At 35.6% G+C, this 21413-nt stretch overlaps 1 protein-coding gene across 2 annotated transcripts in view; it reads right to left on the reverse strand.

Annotated features, from left to right (window-relative positions):
• Nucleotides 1-21413, reverse strand: part of LOC135216784 (uncharacterized) — an 87245-nt gene that overhangs the window by 28610 nt on the left and 37222 nt on the right. The window contains exon 1 of one of the 2 annotated variants that reach the window (XM_064252263.1): nucleotides 3177-3675. The exons of the other annotated variant lie outside the window; for it this stretch is intronic. Within the exon in view, the coding sequence (XP_064108333.1) occupies nucleotides 3177-3605 (429 nt within the window). The 5' untranslated portion in view covers nucleotides 3606-3675. Of the gene's footprint in view, nucleotides 1-3176; nucleotides 3676-21413 lie in introns of those variants that run through there. 2 annotated transcript variants of the gene reach the window in all.

Raw genomic sequence — 21413 nt, forward strand, 5'->3', positions numbered from 1 at the left:
TGAATACCACAGGAAAATGATAGGCAGAAATCCATTTTCCTGTGGTATTCGCTTATTTAATGAAGTTACGTGCATTTACTGTGATTTTTTAAACATATATACATACACACACACAGATATATATATGTGCATATATATATATATATATATATATATATATATATATATATATATATATATATATATTAATAATTTATCATAAGCATTGGGATTGACGCATATCTCATATTCTAAAATACCTGCGAAAAAAATAAAGGAAAGAACGGGCCTTAATAAACAAATTAGTTGATATCCAAAAGTTGATGGTGATCCATACGTCTATTAAGTCAACGACTCCTGGGCCACAATTAAGAAAATTGCTTTAACCTCTGTATGATGCCTGGAGTTAAAAGAATTGTTCGTCTTTGCTTTCTTCTTTTTCATCTTCTCGTTTTGTTGTGGGACAAAGAACTCGAAAACAATAGGTTTGCCTACAAAAAAAAAAAAAAAAAAAAAAAAAGAATTCTGGCGGTGTTTCTTGTTTTATTTCACGAGCCGTAGAATAATTGAGATGAACACGATTCTTCGTCTTCTTCTGATTTTGCTTGAAGAAGATGAGACACCGGAAAATTATTAGTATACAATTATTAACAATTATATTATTTCAATTTCATACTTTTTTCTGGGCTGGTGCAAAATGAAAGGAATTCTTAACGTTTCTGTCTGTACGGTTAGTGATATCATACGACGTTATCATAGGGAGTGTTGAATGTTTTATTTGGAGGTATGTAATACCAGCGCAAATATAAGTTTGACCATTCTCTAACTATGCTCGGTTTTTTCCATCTGTCCACCCGGCTGTGGTGTTTGCGTATGGTAACACTGCGTCCCGGCTTTAGATAGTTACATTCAGCTTACATTCAACAATAATAACAATATCCTATTTCGAATATTAGCAGTGTAATTCGCATACAGTAAAATATCAAAACAATTTTCAGTTGCAAATGTACACCCAGATATCCTTTTATTTACCTAAAACTTACACATAGCGTAACTATCTAAAGCCCGGGACGCAGTGTTACCATACCCAAACACCACTGGCGTGTGGACAGATGGAAAAAAACAAAGTACAGGTTTTGGAGTTTCTCCATCCCTCGACTTACCTGTTTGACAGGAACTTATGTTTTACTAGATGTCTTAGCGCAGGCACTCCTTGACCTTTTTTTCCAAATCTCTTAGAAAAAGATTTAGTGCATCAGCTTCTCGTTTATGTCTTTTCCTGAATTTCTATACTTTTAATTCCTTTTCTTTTCATCCTTAGCTCACTAACACTTTTGAACTCCACTTCCGTCGGCCTCTGCAATCATAGCAATTGTCCACCCACATTCCTTCCTTCTCTTTCTTCCACTTTCCTTTCAATTTTGGGAGCTTGATACTTTTTCACCCGGTTCCCGTGCCGCTTCCGTTGACTATTTTCGAATTTTTTCTTTCATTTTTCAGGTCTTGTTACTTTTGTAACCTTTCTTTCACTTTAGGCATCGTTGTACTTTTAGCCCCTAAACTCACATTATTTATTGTTACCCCGTCACTTTGGTTCTTAGGATTTAGGTATTTTTCACCCTAAGTTCAACTACGAGACATTCTGTGGACTTGGTACTGAAATGAGCTCGGTAGATTTCGTACAACAAATTCTCTTTGTGGGCATAAGGGTGACAGGGGTGACTGCTCAACTTGTTTTTTTTTTTTTTTTTTGTGCTCTCCATTTTCTTTCACTCCCTTCCGTTTCTCAGACGTTCTTATTAAGCTCTTAGGCAAGCAAATAGCTCAATTCTGTCTCATTCAAATCTCTCGGGAGCTAGTTACTATTTTCCTGGAAGAAAAATCTTCGTAATTCGATGGTGGCCGCACTCATTACATTTGTGCTCATTCCCCCTTTTTTTTAGCTGTTTTTTATATATAAACTGAATTAATAAATACAAAAATGAAAGTATTAAGATTATTTTCGATATATTCTGTTCACCTGATAATTAAATGAGTTGCTAAAGAATGAATAAGCAATAAACGTGCTTCTAAATTTTTCGGGCAAACGGATGTGTCGCGATAAATGAGTACCTACTTAATTTATTAAAAATTAACTTTCATTAATTAACCAATTAAACTGTAGATCAATTTATATAATTTTTCTGACCATATTTATGAAATAAACAATAGTTAAGTAAATAAACTTATAAAATTTCGAAGGACGTATATAAAAAGTTGATAATTAGTGAATATGAAAATGTGCTACATTTACTATATAAATAAGTATAAAAATCACTTTTTCATTTATCTAATTACATGGTGAACTGATCAACAAATCGCAATGAGAAGTAACATTTTATTTGAAAGCAAGACAAGATCTAACATTTCTTATGGTAATCTGTATTGATTACAGGCTCAGGAATTTATAGTTTTGTTATTCAATTGATGCGACTTGAAAGCACATATTTCTGAACTCCAGTAATAGTGCTTGCGACAGTAACGCGAAATTTATGTGGCATTACATTAGTATTACCTGGCATTGTGAGTCTGTAACCACATTCCTCAGGACATCGCTTACGGGAGGTTTGTGTTTTTGACAGCTTTCTGCATCTACTATAACTGGTAACCCCACCTCAACTACAACTGCTACCACTACTATTGCTACAAGATAATTTTTCAGTAGATTTGCTGCTATAGTTTTGGTGGTTATTTTGTTATGAGCATCTTTCAAGGATCATTTATGTCGCTAATAACACTTGATAGCTTTGGAAAACACGGATTATTCTGAATCTTGGTTTTTTCTCAATCTTAGCGAAATGAATCACTTGAGTTATTTTAAATGTGAAATACCTTTTTTATGAATTTTATGGCTTTTTTTCTCGTTCAGTTCAAACGAGTCTCATTCATTATTGGTGTCCTGTGTACTTTTCTTCACATTCAGTAATTATTTCAATATTCATTCATATATATATGTGTATATATATATATATATATATATATATATATATATATATATATATATATATATATATATATATATATATATATATATATATATATATATAAGAAATGGCCGACTATCAAACGAACCAGCATTCATTGCAGCAGTGAAACTTTCACGTCGAAATTGCAAGAAGCCAGTTTAAAAAAAGAGAGAAACCGAATCAAAAACTTACTATGTCAGAGGCGTCGGGCCACTCGCCCTTCTGCTCACTGGACTCCACTTCTTCGGTGGGAATTTCGCTTTCAGTGGGAACGGGAACTTCAGCGTCCGCCATGTTGACGTTGAACGTCGGCAGCACGATGTACTTCCGAACGGGATCCGGGACGTTGCCGCTCTCGATGTCGCTCGACTCCTCCTGAGGGGAATCGTCGGCCGACAGCGATTCGGACACGACCAACACCGGCAGGTTTGTCCCGTCGTCCTTGTTGGTCGAGGACAGAACGGTGGTGCCGCCGTCGGGGTCTCTCACGATGCCCAGGACGTTGGGGATCATGGCTCTCTGCACCATGAAGTTATCGGAGATGCTGGTCTTGGGGCCGAACTGCCTCACGACGCTGTTTTCGCGCACGCGGTCCCGCCATAGATTGTTGTTGCGACCCATACAAGAATGACGCCGATCCCGATCGTCCACGAGAGGGATTTTATAGAATCTGATCTGATGAATAGCTCCAACTCTCCGACCGGAGGGATTGTTATTTATAACTGTCCACTAACCACTAAGTTCCTTTTAGCACTATTGCGTTCAATAGAGGCACAACGGCTTCGAATGAACGTGACCAGATCGTTCCTTCTTCACCCGAAACCGAACCTTGGGGCTTTCCCGGGTAGGCTTGCAGAAGGAAATAAGGGGGGAGGAACCCTCCAGGTGATAAGGAAGGGAGGTGGGGGTGGGGGGGGGACGGAACGGCTTACGTGACCACGGTAGCGTCTCTCGAACCCGAGGGGTTGATTTCTTCCTATCGCCAGCCAGCCTCCGTAGAACTAAAAGATCACATAGCGGGAGCCAGCGGAACCTTCTGACGTGTGACCTATGACGTCATGACCGTCGGGCAGCCAATCGCAACCACCTATCTTCTTCTCACGGGAACAAAAAAGTGATGGGATTTAAAGTTTCATTAATGACGTCAGCAGTGTGTTACATTTATCGGGTAGTTGACGCAGGAGGCTAGAACTCCAGGCTTTGTTCGTGACAGACGGTTTGGTCTACTGGAAGTTACTGGTCGAGTTAAAGAAACACATGTAACGAGACCATAAATTTATTGTTTTTCTTTCTGAAAATTCAGTACAAGAGGCGGCTTGAAGACTTTGTACTCTCTCTCTCTCTCTCTTTACATAAATTCAAACAAATGCGCGGGAACACCCACATTACACGGGCACGCACATGCGCACACAAATATTATATATAATATAGATATATACTATATTATATACTATATATATATATATATATATATATATATATATATATATATATTATATATATATATTATATATATATATATATAGAGGATACCACCCACTATGATGTAAACTCCTTCTGTAGTTTAAAAATATATATTTCTTGTACAGGAAGCTTATAGCTTTCGACCAATCAGTTGTGGCCTTGTTCACTAGCAGTTAGTACCTAGCTTCTGCATATATATATATATATATATATATATATATATTATATATATATATATATATATATATTATATATATATATATATATATTATATATATATATATATATATATATATATATATAATATTAATATAAATTTATTGTGCGTGTAAGCAGAGTTTCTACGCGGGAATTAAAACGTGATATCCAATAAACATAGTACGTGGCCACGATGAAAGTGAATCAATAGAGTGCAAGATCTTTCGCCTAGACCCCAAAGTATTTTCAAGCAAGCTAGGTAAAAAAAAAAAAATTACAAAGAAGAATCGATTTTACAAAATCAACGAAAATTAATGGAGTATGAAACCATTTAATGCAGTGCAAATGTCATGACATTTGAGGTCCATCTTCAGATGAGGAACAACTCCTCGATTAGCCCTGGTGCTGGATTCACTGGATTCAATGCAGAGTCTGAGAGTTTTCTAGAGGAAATGTTATTTCAGTTTGTTAATGTTTTGATACGGGATTAGCCTTTTCTCACTTGGCCTTACAAAAAGAACATTATTTTTTGGGCACTTCCAACTGAAAATTCACGTTGAGGAGAATTTGTTGTAAGCATGTATTTCCCAAAAAATCACTCTTCTTCTCTCTTCTCTCTGTCTCTTCTCTCCTCTCTCTCTCTCATTGTATATATTATAAATTTATATATATATACTATTATATATATATATATATATATATTTATAATTTATATATATTTATTATATTAAAATAAATTAATAATAATTTTAATTAATAATTAGTATATGTATATATATTATTTATATAATATATTTATATTATATAAATATATAATAATTATAAAATTATATATATATAATGTATATAATATTATATAAATATATAATTATATATAAATTTTATATATATTTAATATATATAATTAAATATATAAAGTATATTAATTTAAATTTACACAGGAAATTTGAAAATGTTCTTAATAAAGTACAAGCAACCATCCTTTTCTATTTGTAGGGTTATAACTGGGTAGACGAGACTTTCATTTAATTTTTATAACAAGTTATATTAATCTCCGTCTTTTAGATATAATAACCAAAATATCATCTACCTACCGAAGCCATGATACAGGTACTTGAAGAGTTTTAGGAATATAGCGTGTTTCAAAAACTCCAATTATAAATTTTAAAGGATAGGCTGTAGAGGGTTACCCATTTCCATATCAAACATTTGTTTGTTGAATTTTCCTTTGAAAATGACCTTTGAAAATAGTCTAATAACGATTCAAAGGCGCCTTTTAAAATAGTCTAATGATGATTCAAAGGGCACATTTTAGAATAGTCTAATAACGATTCAAAAGGCACCTTTTAAACCAGTCCAACAATGATTCAAAAGGCACCGTTTTAAATACTCAAGTGACGATTCAAAGAGTACCTTTTAAAATATTCTAATGACGATTTTAAAATTGTCTACCGGTTAAAAAGGCACCTTTTAAGTAGTCTAATACCGATTCAAAAGACACCGTTTTGAGTAGTCTAATGACGATTCCCTTTTCCAATAGTCTGATAACGATTCGAAAGGCATCTTGAAAATTGTCTGATAACGATTCAAAAGGCACCATTTTTAAAACAGTCTAATGCAGATGCAAAGGCACCTTTTTAAATAGTCTAATGATGATTCCCTTTTTCAATAGTCTAATAACGATTCAAAGGCACCTTTTAAAACATTTTGATATCGATTGAAAATGCACCCTTTTAAATAATCTAATACAGATTCCAAAGGCACCTTTTCAAAATAGTCTATTTAAATCGTCCAATACTGGTTAAATGGACACCTGTTAAATACTCTTAATACCGATTCAAAATGCACCTTTTAAAATAGTCTTATAACGATTCAAAAGGAACCTTTTTAGAATAGTCTAATCTCGATTTAAAAGGCAGCTTTTTCAATAGTCTGATAAAGATTGAAAAAGCACCTTTTGAAATGATCTAATAACGCTTCAAAAGGCACCCTTTTAAAGTCTAATAACGACTCAAAAGGTACCCTTTAAAATAGTCTAATAACGATTCAAAAGGGACGTTTTAAAATAGTCTCATATCGGATGAGAGCCTGAGATAGTGTTCATAACAGCTGCGATCGCAATTTTCAAAGTATTTTGAAAGTTTATACAAAACGGAGCATACCAAACTAGTCAAAGGTCTCAACGGATTATTTTCTTTATGCATTTTAACCAAACCTTATTGATATGGTAATGATGGAGAATTAGTAAGAAACTGAGTCACCAACCATTTATTATTTTCCAGCATTCTTAAATGGCTTGATTACTTTACCATGGAAGCTTTTATTGAGTTTTGTCCGTAGAGAGTCCAGACAAAATGACGAGGGATGCGTCGTTAATAACGCAGAACTGTAAGAATTACATTACTGACTGGTTTAAAAAACACGGGTATAGAAACCATCCTTCACTCAAAGTCTAGGAACACCAATCAGATAACCATAACTTGACAAATAGAAATTTAAGTGCTACAGCTAGCGGCATACGTTCTCAAGTCATAGCAAGACCCAACTGAAAGTGGAGATGTTTATTGTACTACAAAATGCTATTTAGTCTAGCAAGAATTCTAAGCACATTTCTCTGAGGATATTCGATGTTCTAATTATCTCTGTAGATGTAAGGGTAGCCGGCTTCGAATGAATAAAGAAAGGCGTTCCGTTTTTAGATCTTGTGTTAATGATAGATGGTCAGTAGATTAGAGCTACTTGAATGTCACTGATTAGATTGATACACGTATGTTTAGATATATATTATGATATATATTATAATATATATATATATATATATATTATATATATATATAGCTTAAAAAATCACAGTAGATGCACGTGACTTCATAAATAAGCGAATACCACGGGAAATGATAGTCAGGAATCCAAGCGCTTTCGTCTTTATTCAGACATCGTCAAGGAGCTACTAAAGTACAATTGGAGAGGAAGGCCTCAGGTACAAACAAGATCAGGAATACCAGATGGTTAATTATCAAAAGGGTAAAAAGTAAAAGGGATAATCCAGGATTATCGGATATCACACGGTCACAAACTTAAACAGATTCTGACCCTAACCGAAATTACAAAGTATCTTTACAGTCCAAAACATGTAAAAACTGAATATATTAATTTTGTTGCTTATATTTATCTACAACTTTTTTCATTATGAAAGCATCAAGTTTAAATAAACCAAGACTTAAATTTAGAACATTTCTATTATTTGACTTGATAAAACAAGATTCAATGATATTCCTTTTAACTGTGTCATTACATGGGACTAAGGCTCTTGCTTGACTCCAGTTAATAGGATGGTCTAAATCTCTCATATGTACAAATAATGCATTCGATATTTGCCCAGTTCTCACAGAATATTGATGTTGCTTAAGACGCTGTGAAAGAGATTTGCCAGTCTGTCCGTAATAGATTTTATCACACTTTTTGCAAGGAATTTCATATATGTAGCCTGGAAGATCTTTAGGAGAATTTTTGATTACTAAACTCTTGACATTAATATTACTGAAAACAACATTTATGTTAAAAAGCTTTAAAATTCTAGGAATATCTAAAAACCTTTCATCATAAGGTAATTTTAGAATGTTATGCTTACTAAATTCAAGTTTGTCATTAGTTGAATAAAATGTTTTTCTAGCTCTTTTCCATGCCACATCTACAAAAGTCCTTGGGTATTTAAGTTTCAATGCAATATCATAAATAGTTTTAATTTCAAGTCAAATAATAGAAATGTTCTAAATTTAAGTCTTGGTTTATTTAAACTTGATGCTTTCATAATGAAAAAAGTTGTAGATAAATATAAGCAACAAAATTAATATATTCAGTTTTTACATGTTTTGGACTGTAAAGATACTTTGTAATTTCGGTTAGGGTCAGAATCTGTTTAAGTTTGTGACCGTGTGATATCCGATAATCCTGGATTATCCCTTTTACTTTTTACCCTTTTGATAATTAACCATCTGGTATTCCTGATCTTGTTTGTACCTGAGGCCTTCCTCTCCAATTGTACTTTAGTAGCTCCTTGACGATGTCTGAATAAAGACGAAAGCGCTTGGATTCCTGACTATCATTTCCCGTGGTATTCGTTATCGTATATATATATATATATATATATATATATATATATATATATATATATAAACAGTTGATTTATATATACAGATACAGAAAATAAAAATAGCTTACTAATCACTGCTGACAATGACACTTACCTTGAAAAAAAGATTTTAGTTCACACACACACACACACACACACACACACACACACACACACACACACATATATATAATATATATATATATATATATATATATATATATATATATGTATATATATATATATATATATATATATATATATATATATATATATATATGTGTGTGTGTGTGTGTGTGTGTGTGTGTGTGTGTTTTCCATATAGAAAGATAAGGATGTGTATGGTCAAATTTACTATGTCCTTTGAAATAAATATATCAATTGTACGTATATCCTCCCCCCCCCCCCCCCATTTTGAATGTTTAGATTATTTGAAGAACAGAATTTCCATAGCTACTTATTTCGAGTATGGAAAATTCTTCCATGTACTCCTGATAAATGTTAGCGCGTATTTCTTTAGGATTACAAAATACTTCTTCCCATTCAAATATACCACCAAACGGGTTCACATCTCCCTTTAATTCAATTAGTGTAGCAAGACACATCCTCGAAATAAATAAACAAAGAAAGGATAGATAATTAAATTCATTAATGTTCAGCCATTGTATCGGGATTTAGAGTCGCATCGTGATTAAAAATAGATCCTAATAATAAATGATGACTTTTTTTATTATTATTTTTATGCATTGTTAAAACTATATATATATATATATATATATATATATATATATATATATATATATATACATATATGTATATATATATATATATATATATATATATATATATATATATACTATATGGTACTGGTACGTTTAATTGTCCCAAAACTCTCAGCTATTAATATTTGAAAACTTTTCTCCATAAGTATTTTTTTCAAACATCGATTTGCTTTACCTATTTTCCTATACATGTGACGTAGAAGTTGTATAATAATAGTAATGATAATATCTTGAAATACCAACAACAGATAGACAAAGGTAAAAACTGAGGGTAAAACTAAGGATCCATCGTGCGGATGAATAAAAAAAATTTCCATTACAATCAAAGTTGACCGTTAGTTCGCAATAGCGATGTTAGTTTTATGGAAAGTCAATATTTTCCATTAAGTTTTACGAACGAAGCTATATCATGCAATTTTCCAGTTTGGACACTTCTCTAATGCTCGGTGAACGAGGAGGTTATATAGATCCCATATTATATGTATCAGGTAAACTTACACTAGGGTCACTTTCGAGCCCAAAATGTAAAACTCCGTACCCTGTGTCATGTATGAGACCACGGGAAAGTTTCTTTCTATCTATCCATTTATTTATGATTGCTGTGATAGAATAATTGAGTAACTGTGTTGTTCACGTTTTATTTCTTGAGTTGTAATATGTATATATATATTCGTGTGTATATAGCTATAATGGTCACTTACCCAAAAAAGTCCTCTGCATGTCTTTAATCCGAATGTGGAACCAGTTATATAATGAGGTTTTCTCTTGTCGTGGCTGGATTGTCATGCATGCACGCTTGTAAGAATGAGGTTACTATACGTCTATATGTTTATATTGCCTTTATTTATATGCCATTTTTCGCAAAGACTGGTGGCTTTTTGCTTTGTTTCTTATCAATTCTTTTAATAATAATAATACGGGCAAGAAGAAGGGGACGATTTTCTTTGCAAATATACTCAGCACATGTTTGGAGGAAAGAACTTGCCCTACCATTTCGGTTTTGTCTATCGGCGTGTGTGTGTGTGTGTGTGTGTGTGTGTGTGTGAGTGTGACCCTTGCATCCCATTACAGTTTTTAATCCATATCGTACTTCCGATAGTCTGAAGTATATATAATATATTGATAAGTTGGCTGATACTGTTGACTAGCCAAATAAAGGAACACTTTTATTTCCCTGATAAATTTCTGATGTAATATTCATAAAAAGATATGGTTTTTTTTTTTTTAGTTATTTGTTGTACATACAAAGCACGTCTACGTCAGCGCAAAAGCGCAAGAACCGTATCTGCGGTGACACGATAATACGTTTATAACATGACTAGCTGCTATTTGTTGTGTGATCATCATAGAACAAACAATAAGCATGTATATGCAGTCCCCGTAGGGGGGGTGGGGTGGGTGGGTAGACGTTAGTGCCGTCACTGCACCGCATCCACTGCACTGTAGGCATTATGTAAGGTTCTTTAAAGCGTCCCTTCGGCCTTTAGCTGCAGTCCCATTCATACCTTTTACTGTACCTCTTTTCTTATTCTGTTTCTTCTGTCTTACTTTCCATCCTCTCCTAGCCTTGATTCATAGTGCAACTGCGAGGTTTTCCTCCTGTTACACCTTTCAGACCTTTTACTGTCTATACCCGTTTCAGCGCTGAAAGACCTCATTCTCCCAGTGCTTGGATTTGGACCTAAATTCTATATTCTATATCCTATTTTATCCTGTATATGCGGCAGGCAACCTCATCTCAAATGTCAATGCTGCGGTGAATTTGTACTTATCTTGATAGCGTGTTTGAGTGTTTAGCTACATTGTATTTGTCGTTGGCGAATCGTTGTTGGTTTTTCTGTTGTTAATATATTTGTTTACTTTTGACATTCCGGGTGTATCCAGCTCTGTTGACTCCTGCCAATTTTTGTGTTGGGATCTTAGCAACTTGGAACAAAACTTCGAATTCGTGCCGGATCTGTGCGGTAATTGGAAACAATTTGTCCCAAGAAGCCAACAATGAGTGGGAGGGAGAGTTTGTTACGCGAAGGTATTGATCAAATCAAGAAATTTTTCTCGTTTGAGTGGGAGCGAACACATCCTCTTCATTCATAGTGGCAGCTCACCCACCCACCATCTGAGACACACACACACACATACTCTTGAGCAAAACACAAAAATGCACACACCCACACCTTTATGAAGTCTTCAAAAACAACATAACTCAAAAGTTTCTCGTGTAATGAAAATTTCAGTCTTTCTTTCTCCCTACAGCTAGTTAATTATTTATCTAACTTTCTATTCTCTCTCTCTCCAACACACACATATTTATGTATGAAAAAGTTGATCGAGAAATATATGCGTGATGCTGTGTATAGAGGTGATGCCACGGAGGAAAATGAAAAGAAGAGAATTGCCAAGATCTTTCGGTCTACACGACCCTTTACTTGAGGCACCGTGCCTAAATCCTTAATCTAATTTTCGGGATTTTACTAAGTCATATATGCCTCCTTGTTTTTCAAAATGTATTGTTTTCTGACTAAATCATCTGTTGACCAGGTGTGGGTGGCTGCTTTAAAATCTCTAATCTTGCCAACGGGTGTTTTTTTCGTTTCTTTAGAGTGAATTGGACCTTATGTTAATCCTGTAATTCAGTTTGGATACTAAGCCTACTTGTACTATGTTATTGCTTTGTTCTGATTAGTCGTGCCTCAAGTAAAGGGTCGTGTAGACCGAAAGATCTAGGCAACTGTCGTCTTTTCCTTTTCCTCCTTGGCATCATATTATATATATATATATATATATATATATATATATATATATATGTATATATATATATTTAATATATATTCCTCAAAAGCACAGGATCCATACAACAATCTGGTTTAAGACCATTCTGTTTGGGTATCATTAGCTCCAAGGACTTCGAGGAGGCTCAGATTTCAACGAAAAGCCTGAGGGAATCGCTTAAATGTCTTACATGAATTTCAGGAAGTAAGAGCTCAGTTGTGTATCTTCTTTTAGAAAGAAACTATATCAAAATAATATTAGAAACCATCTTGCGAGGATTCCGGAGGGAGCCAAGGGTTCCCGGTTGGGCCGAAGAACCCTTTTCTAACACTTTCCAGGAGACTACAGAGACTATTGTCCTATAGTAGGCATCTCTTCCCTGGCTAAGGGGAGGGGATCCCGGGGACCCAATCTGGGTGGTGTGGCTTCCCCCGGGTCTTCTCGCAGAACCCAGATGAAATCTTGATATTTGGGGAAGTGATAACATACTTTTACGTCATCGGAAATCGAAAGGCTTAACCAAGGTCTTTCCCTTAGACCTTGGTTAGTACTGTATTACGTTTTATAGCCTCGTCAGTACATTGGAAAGTAGAAATGTGCATTATATAATATTTCATAGATTTGCATAGCCTTTCATAAACTCTTATCATGATTATTATCATGATATGGCATTAACTTATTAACCGCTCATGTGTGAAAAGAGAAAAACAAGCAAGAAAAGAGAAGGAAATGAAACTTAACATGGAAATAACAAAGAAAAAGTATAATCAAATAAGCAAACAAGCATACAGCTCATCAATTGACAACAGTTGAGGTACATAAAGTAGGGATCAAGAATAGCGCCCCGTTCGTTGCTTTTAGAGTGCCTTTACAGTCATTGTTCAACTATGAAATAACAAACTTCAAAAACTGAAACTGTGCATTCAAAATATTCTTAGTTTTTATATCATTAGTCTTCACGTCCAAAGAAACGCGCGCCTTATCGAACGTTCACGTACACCAATGATCTGAAGTCGAATAGCTGGAACTAGATCAAACTAGGAACAGTGTTACCAAGCCAATCTGCGTCTTTACCGCAGAAGGTCAGGTGGGCAGGGGGTGGGTGGTGAGTGGGTGTTCCAAAGACTGCCCAGAGAGAAAGAGAGAGAGAGAGATCGATACGATGAAGCTTCCAGGCCTGGGAGAGACTTACTTATATGAAAAACATCTCTCTCTCTCTCTCTCTCATACAATATATATATATATACAGTATCTAAGAATGAGAGAAACTGAGAGAATTGAAGGTGAAAAGAACTACCATGAATAATTCGTTAGATACAGAGAGAGAGAGAGAGAGAGAGAGAGAGGATTTGAGAGGGGGGAGAGGAAGGGAGAGAGAGACTACGTAAGTACATGTATGACTGATTAAACAGCAATCATAAGATATTTCTTATCCTTTTTTAATAACAGAGGCGAAAGTTTAATCTTATCATAACCATTCAGTTCTGTCGTTTTCTGGTGATAAGGAATCTCTCTCTCTCTCTCTCTCTCTCTCTCTCTCTCTCTCTCTCTCTCTCTCTCTTGCGCGCTCTCTTCTCAAGGTCACTCTCAATCAAAGAAAACGAAGCTGATATCTACTTCACAGGTTTAATGGACATCCGTGTGACATGTGTCTACGATAATCGATATGTTATGAGTTGATTATATTGAGAAGTGAGCAGTACCTACCATTTTACGCATTCAGTCGTTTCCGTGGGAGACGAAAAACAAACTATTCAATTTTTACCCCTTCCCCTTCGCCTTCCCGTCTAAATATCTCAATTAGTCCCCAGATTCCTTTTCTCGATTCAGATTTTGGCTCAGGTGCTTTAATCTGTTGATTTAGAGACGACCTTGTTTTCTTCTTCAAGTGGAGATACAGAAAGACAGACGGCAGTGTGTGTGTGCGTGTAAGAGAAAAACTGATATATGTATAGACAGAAAACGTATAAGTGTGTAAGAGAGAGAGAGAGAGAGAGAGAGAGAGAGATGAGTGATCGATTGGCAGACTGAAATCTCAGGAGATGCAATATGTATGCAAGAATGGTTTAGAAAATGTCACACTCGAAGCTCCAGATAAAAGCGACCGTTTTAAGGCTGCCTGATTCAAAGGCAAACCTACCTAGGCTCTCATGTAGCCCAGACTCGACAGGAATAAGGATAACTATAGATTGCGGTTTAATTCAGAGGATAGCGAAGGAAAACGAAAGTTAAAAGAGAATTCCAAAGCTTCAGCTGTGAAATACTGTCTTATAAAGTATGCAATTTACGGTTATTCTTCACAAATGGTAATTACTGCCTCATTTACATATATCACTGTTATCTTTATCAGTATCATCCTTAAATGACATTTTTTTTAACAGCAAAATCGATCTGGGTGCATTATGTCGGATCATAAATGCTTCCTTAACGACAAGGGGAATAAAATTTGGCATATGTTATTAAACCCCGTAGGTGCTCGGGCCGTCAGTCCATGAGGTGCACTGTAGTCATTACTAGAGGTTGCTTTGTAGCGTCCCTTCGGCCCCTAGCTGCAATCCCTTTCATTCCTTGTACTGTACCTCCAATCATATCTTTCTTCCATTTTACTATCCACACTCATCGAACAGTTACTTCATGGTACAACTGTCACGTTTTCCTCCTGTTACATCCTTCAACCTACCTACTCTCAATTTCCTTTCCAGCGCTGAGTGACCTCATAGGTCCAGGTGCTTAGCCCTTGGCATAAATTCTATATTCCATTCCATGAGTTATGAAAAGTCTTTTTTTTTTCGAACTTTAGAACCTTGATTGGAGGTTGTTTATTTCGAGTTGCAAGGTTGTGTGGCCCAGGCAAGTGAAAGAGGATTACCTTTTAAAATAAAACCTGTCAGCTGCTGAAATTCCCATCATCCAGTGGCAACAACGTTTCTTGTCTAAGAGGCTTAGATTCAAATGGAAATGTGAACGGTTTTTCTTCTTTAAAAGAAATTTTCTTTTGTGCTAACACATTCTACTTTCATTAATCCTGAAAGCGCAGGGGTCAGCCTAAATGTGAAAAAGATGAGAGCAAAAATGAAGCCGCCGTTGGATGATTATATATATATATATATATATAATATATATATATATATATATATATATATATATATATATATATATATAATCACCATAAAGGCTATTGGACCGTTTGGTAGTTCATTATAAACATTTCGACCGCATTAGTACTTCAGAGAAATGTGATGTCAAGAAATGTATAGCTGCGTGATTTTAAAAATTGTAAAATATACAATCGCTTTTCTTTTATAGCGTTAGAGATATTATTAATATGATGTAAATTATAAAATGAAGCTGTATCAAATCATCACCATTGTCAATACTATTACTATCGTTCTTACTCTAGAATAATTACTAACAAATGAATGTTGTCATTATTTATTATTATTGTTGTTGGGAATTGAATTAGGGTTTTGAAGAATAGGGCAATAACTTTGTATCCAGTTGAATCCTGACTTCCTCAAATGTATCTTTTCCATGGTATCGTCGCCTTTAACGCATCTGGTTTCGAAACCAGCTGGACACGTTTTGGTGATGCCTCCATCGGCTTTAGGTTTCCAGGGCTGACGTTGGTTTTAGGCTTCCAGAATTTGCCGCCTTTATCTTTCTAACCTTGTTAACGACTTCGGTTTCAAAGCATATCTCTAGTTCCGCTTTCCGTTTTGAAAAGCATTCATTCTTCAGCTTTAGGTTATGCACTATTTCCTTCATCTTTATGTCACTTTTGGTTCTTTTTTGCTCAAGAATTTGACATTCGTGGATTTATTTGAATCAATTTTAGACTTTAAGCATTAGATTTACAAGCGTCTATTTTCCATGAACGTTATATTTTGATATTCCTTCGGCCTTATGGGCAATTCTTTTTTTTTTTCTTTTTCTCGAAAGTACTGCACTTGGATCAATTGGACCTTTAAGCTTGAAATTCCAAATGCCGATTTCACATTAAAGTTCCTAATAGTTTCTAAAGTTTCAACAATATGGCATTTCTACCAACCTTGAGTTAAACTTTGGAGTTTTGTCGCTTTCAACAGCTGCTTTTTTAAACTAAAAACGTCTTATGTGAATTTCTTTGTCACATCCTGTTTCGTACCAAAGACTTGAGGAGAAACATCTTGAGTTATTTCCTCACTATACTGAAACATGTGAAATAGTATCGTTAATTTTTTTTTTTAATTCAATGAGTTGATATATTTATATTCCCTTTCGGTGCTCCTACTAGAACCCTCCGTTTCTTGTAACACCCGCCCGATCTCATGCAGTAGCTGGTTTAGTGGTTAGTGTCGTAGTATTTCGCTCAGATCTCGCGGGTTCGCGTCTCCCCCAGGGTGATGAATAATCACTGGCTCTGTATCATAATCAGTTACTGCTGCAGTGTGGGGTCTGCGGCGGGAGGTTGAAACCAACATTCTCTGCACGGGTGTTTGTGTGACATTATGTATTTAGATACGTGTGCCTCCTTACTTCCGTACTGACATGTCATTCCTGTTGTTATTTATTTTATTATTAAATCGACTGAACCAACATATTTCGGTCATCTAAAAAAATCCAATCTGCGGATGTCCATCCCGAATTTTTAGGTTTATAATTGAAGTTCTAAAGTGAGAACCATAACTGCTATATATGATAATGATGGCACTGGTAACCATCTATAGTCAGTTCAACTTTTAAACAATGTTCGTATAAACTGGTACTCGCTGCAATTTACGCATCCACTATTAATAATATGACCCATCATTCATAGTAAAATAGTCCTGAGAATATTTTATACATGTTCCTTTGTCATACAAAACATGTCACTGGAATTCCACGTAACACTCAAATTCAAGATGGCGCCAACGACATGCCTTGCGGTATGGATCCTCCTGCGATGGCTTTTGGCTTCACGAATCACAAGAATTTGCGATGCTGAAATCATCGATTGAAGGATCTATAATCAATCCGAACAGGTGCCGTGTTGAGGAGTGTGCTCATTGTGACAGATATTGATGAATAAGTCATCACAGTGTTAGAAAGACTGTATGAGAGAAGAACAATGTTTTGGTGTTATCGTTTTCAAGGAAGTATGACAGAACTCTTTGTGTCTAAAGATCTATGTAATCTAATGGTGAATCATTGTTTTCAGAGAGAGGGTAACAGAACATATATACATAATTTTTATTACAATAACTGCAAGATGAGATCTTCAGCTCATGTAAGGCTGCCTCTAAAGATTCTTGCTTGGAATTCCAGTATAGGTTTTCATGACAGGTTGACAAAGGAAATATATAGATTGCTCTCAAGACTATTTAATATTAATGCTCAGTCGTATTGTTAATATTGCAAGTGGCTGTATGAACTGCAGTGCCTACCTGCTTATACGAACATTTTTGAAGTGGACCACTGAAGAATTAAAGAAATTGAAAAATATAAAGTATTCTCAGGATGATCTTACTATTAATGCTTAGCATATTGTTAATATTGCGAGTAGATGTATAAACTGCAGCGGATACCAGTTTATAAGAACATTTTTGAAGTGGACTACACTGAAGAACTAAGGAAATTGAATCCAGATGGGAAGATACCGAAGGGAACGGAAGAGTAAAAGACCTAAGCAAGAGCAGATGAAGGGAGAAATGACAAGGCACGGTCCAGGCAGTCATTTATGAGAACCTATTGAATGTAAAGTAGCAAATAACGGGTAATTTACGTCGAGACGGGTTTAATATCAAAATTTCAGCCTGCGTTCTGGTAGCTATTTCGTGTTGACAGGGTGATTTATAACATGTATTACATGCACACTATGGTCTAGAAGCTTCGCTTTATGTTTGGGGAAGCTAGTGGGACTAGTGGGACGGGGGACACCAATGCTTTGTCCAACACAGACTTATAAAAAAAGAGGAAGATATCGTGTATTGTGTCAGTTAAAGGATGGGTAATTGTGAACCAAGAAAAGATGATACAAGAAGAAAATTCCAAAGCAAGATTCAGATAACAAGAATTTTCATAAAATTATAAGATTAGTTCGTTAAAAAAAATCATTTAAGAATATAATATGAAACTGGATTCAGCAAAGCGTCCTTAACCACGTGGCAGGTGTGTTTCTTGGGATATCTGCTGCAAAGATAAAATATTCAGATGAGAAGAATAGTCATCAAAAACATGAGATTAAATTTCTTACAAAAATGACTTCGGAATTTATTAAGAAATTAGATTCAACACAGTCTTACTAATCACGTAGCAGTGATCTTTCTTGGAATATCAGCTGCGAAGATTAAAAAAAAGATAAACTTACAATGACATTATAATACTGAGCGTGGAATTCCTCAGCTGAGCTCCCATCTACTGGAGAGTCATCTCCCCCTTTCCCAGTCAGGCGCCAGTGTCCTTGGCCCTTGCAGCGCCAGGAACATTAAATAATCAATTAATCTCTTCGCCCCGGACATGCTAAACCTCTTCCACTTCCGACTAAATAGGGCTAAAGGGTTCCTTTTGTTAGTTGGATATCTATGAGATGCTGTAGTAACTTATCGGTACTGTCGCATTTGAAATATTTCTTTGAGATATCATTCACGTAAGAAGTAGATTGTTATTAGTATTATTATCATTATTATTATTGTTGTTGTTGTTGTTGTTGTTGTTGTTGTTTCCAGCAAGATCTGTGGAGTTTCTGCCGTAACTTAATATTTATGAACGAATTCACAGATAGATCGCAAGGAGAGAGTTTAAATGTAACCTAGTGTTCCTCCATTAGTAAATATTTTAGAATAATGGTAATGGGACGTATTAATTATATCAATACGTTCTTAGGAAAGTATTCACTTGTATAGTATTGAAAAAAAAACCACAGTTATGTATAGGTACATGTATTTAAAAGTAAACGTCTACAGAGAGCTTTCGGGGAATCTGTTCGAAAAGGGAATGAAACTCTCTGTAGACATTTATTTTAAAAGAGAACCTTTGCGTAACTGTGGATTTATGTCTCTGTTTCAAGACTCAGGCTACCATGAGTATTCATTATGTATTGTAATTATTCTGCGTATCCTTTCTAACCCTCACACTTTGCAAGGCGGGGAATTTCCTTTCCCTCTTCATCCTTTGCTTCTTCCCCTCTTTTGTCCTACTTCCAGTCAGTACTACCCCTTCCCCCATCACTCTCGGTCACCAACCCCCACCCCAACCTTGCTCCCCTCACCCCTCATCACCTATGATTTTCTCGATGACGTCACTCTCAATAAAAAAAAATATACGTTTATTCTCGCATAACTTATGAACCAATCAAGAGGCAGGATACGGCATTTATCGTGGCATCGTGAAAATAAGATAGCCTTCCCTTTCAGTTTATGATTAGTAAAACCTTTAAAATAAGGTTTTTTTCCGCGTTACTGAGCATTGTAGCTAAAAGACGAGCAAAGAAACTTCGCTAAAAAAAAAAAAAAAAAAAAAAAAATCTAAACCAGTAACTCTTCAATATCTTACTTGTAAGAGTCTCGAAAATGAATTCCTCTTTAACAGAAATGCTTAAAGATTTACAGTGACCACCAAGATGGACTCCTTCCAATGAAAGGAGCTTCCTTTTCAACCTCACCCTAATTGTTAAAGTAACTGACCTTCGAAACGTAGCTTGAGCCGCTATGGGTCACGATGAGGCCCGAGTAGCCTACTGAGCGAATGATTGATTGCTGTGATGTGTCAGGTCTTTGAAACGATTCCACGGTTTTTGGATCAACGAAAAAAAGAGCCGTGAAATTTCAAAGGAACGCGCACGGTATCTTGTCAGTTTAGGTCGAACTACATTGCGAAATAATAGGATCTAAAGGGGAACGCGTCTCAATATTTAATTAGTTCCGGTTGAAATAATTGAGTCGGAGCGTTCATGCATAAAGGCGATTTGTGCGTCAGTTTTTGTTGTCAGTACAGATGAAAAGAACGTTAATTATGAGTTGTCTGTATATAGATTTCTGTCTGACGAAGTGAATTGTTAACAAGTGCAGGAGGAGAAAGACCGAGATAACAATGTGTGTAGAAATTCGAAGGTTTGGAAGCACAGGTAGAATAGGAGGAAAGTTGCGTTGGTAGAACAGGTGGCAAAGGGAGAGAAATGAGTTGGTGGAACAATTAGCAAAGGGTAAAAGATGAGTCGGTAGATCGGGTAACAAAGGGGAAAAGATGAGTTGGTGGAACAGGTAGCAAAGGGGAAAAGATGAATCAACGTTCGAGGTGGTTGGGTCATGTGTGGAGAAAAGAGAACTTTGATAAGCGAAAAGCCCCCGTAGGCATTACTTAAGGCTCTTTGTAGCGTCCCTTCGTCTCCTAGCAGCAACCCCTTTCATTCCTTTTACTGTACCTCCATTCATATTCTGTTTCTCATACCTTTCTTTCCACCCATTCCTATCAATTGTTTCATAGTGCGACTGCGAGGTTTTCCTCTTGTTACACCTTGCAGGCCTTTCTTCTCCCAATTTACCTTTCAGCGCTGAATGACCTCATAGGTCCCAGTGCTTGGCCTTTGGCCTAGATTCTATATTATATTTTATTCAGACACAAAAGTAACTTCATTGCAAAATGATAACTAAATAGCAAGTGAACAGCACCTCCTGGAACCGACTTGTAGAAGGGGAAAGTATAAATAATCTAGTATATTTATGCATATAATTCTATACTCGTTTTTTTTCCATCTGTCCACCCGCCTGTGGTGTTTCCGCATGGTAACACTGCGTCCCGGCCTTTAGATGGTTACATTCAGCTTACATTCAACAATGATAACAATATCCTATTTCAAATATTAACGGTGTAATTCGCATAGAGTAAATTATTAGAACACTTTTCAGTTGCAAATGTACGCCCAGATATCCTTTATTTACCTAAAACTTACACAGCGTAACTATTTCAAGCCCAGGGACGCAGTGTTACCATACAAAAACACCACTGGCGGATGGACAGATGAAAAAAAAACAGAGTATAGGAGTACATACCAAACCCTTCATTTTGTTGGTGGTATGCCTAGAAAAGGACAGGAACAAGCAGTCGATCCAGCTGAAGCGAATAGATTGT

Source organism: Macrobrachium nipponense, chromosome 6 (assembly GCF_015104395.2).
Source record: "Macrobrachium nipponense isolate FS-2020 chromosome 6, ASM1510439v2, whole genome shotgun sequence".
Taxonomy (NCBI): Eukaryota; Metazoa; Arthropoda; class Malacostraca; order Decapoda; family Palaemonidae; genus Macrobrachium; species Macrobrachium nipponense.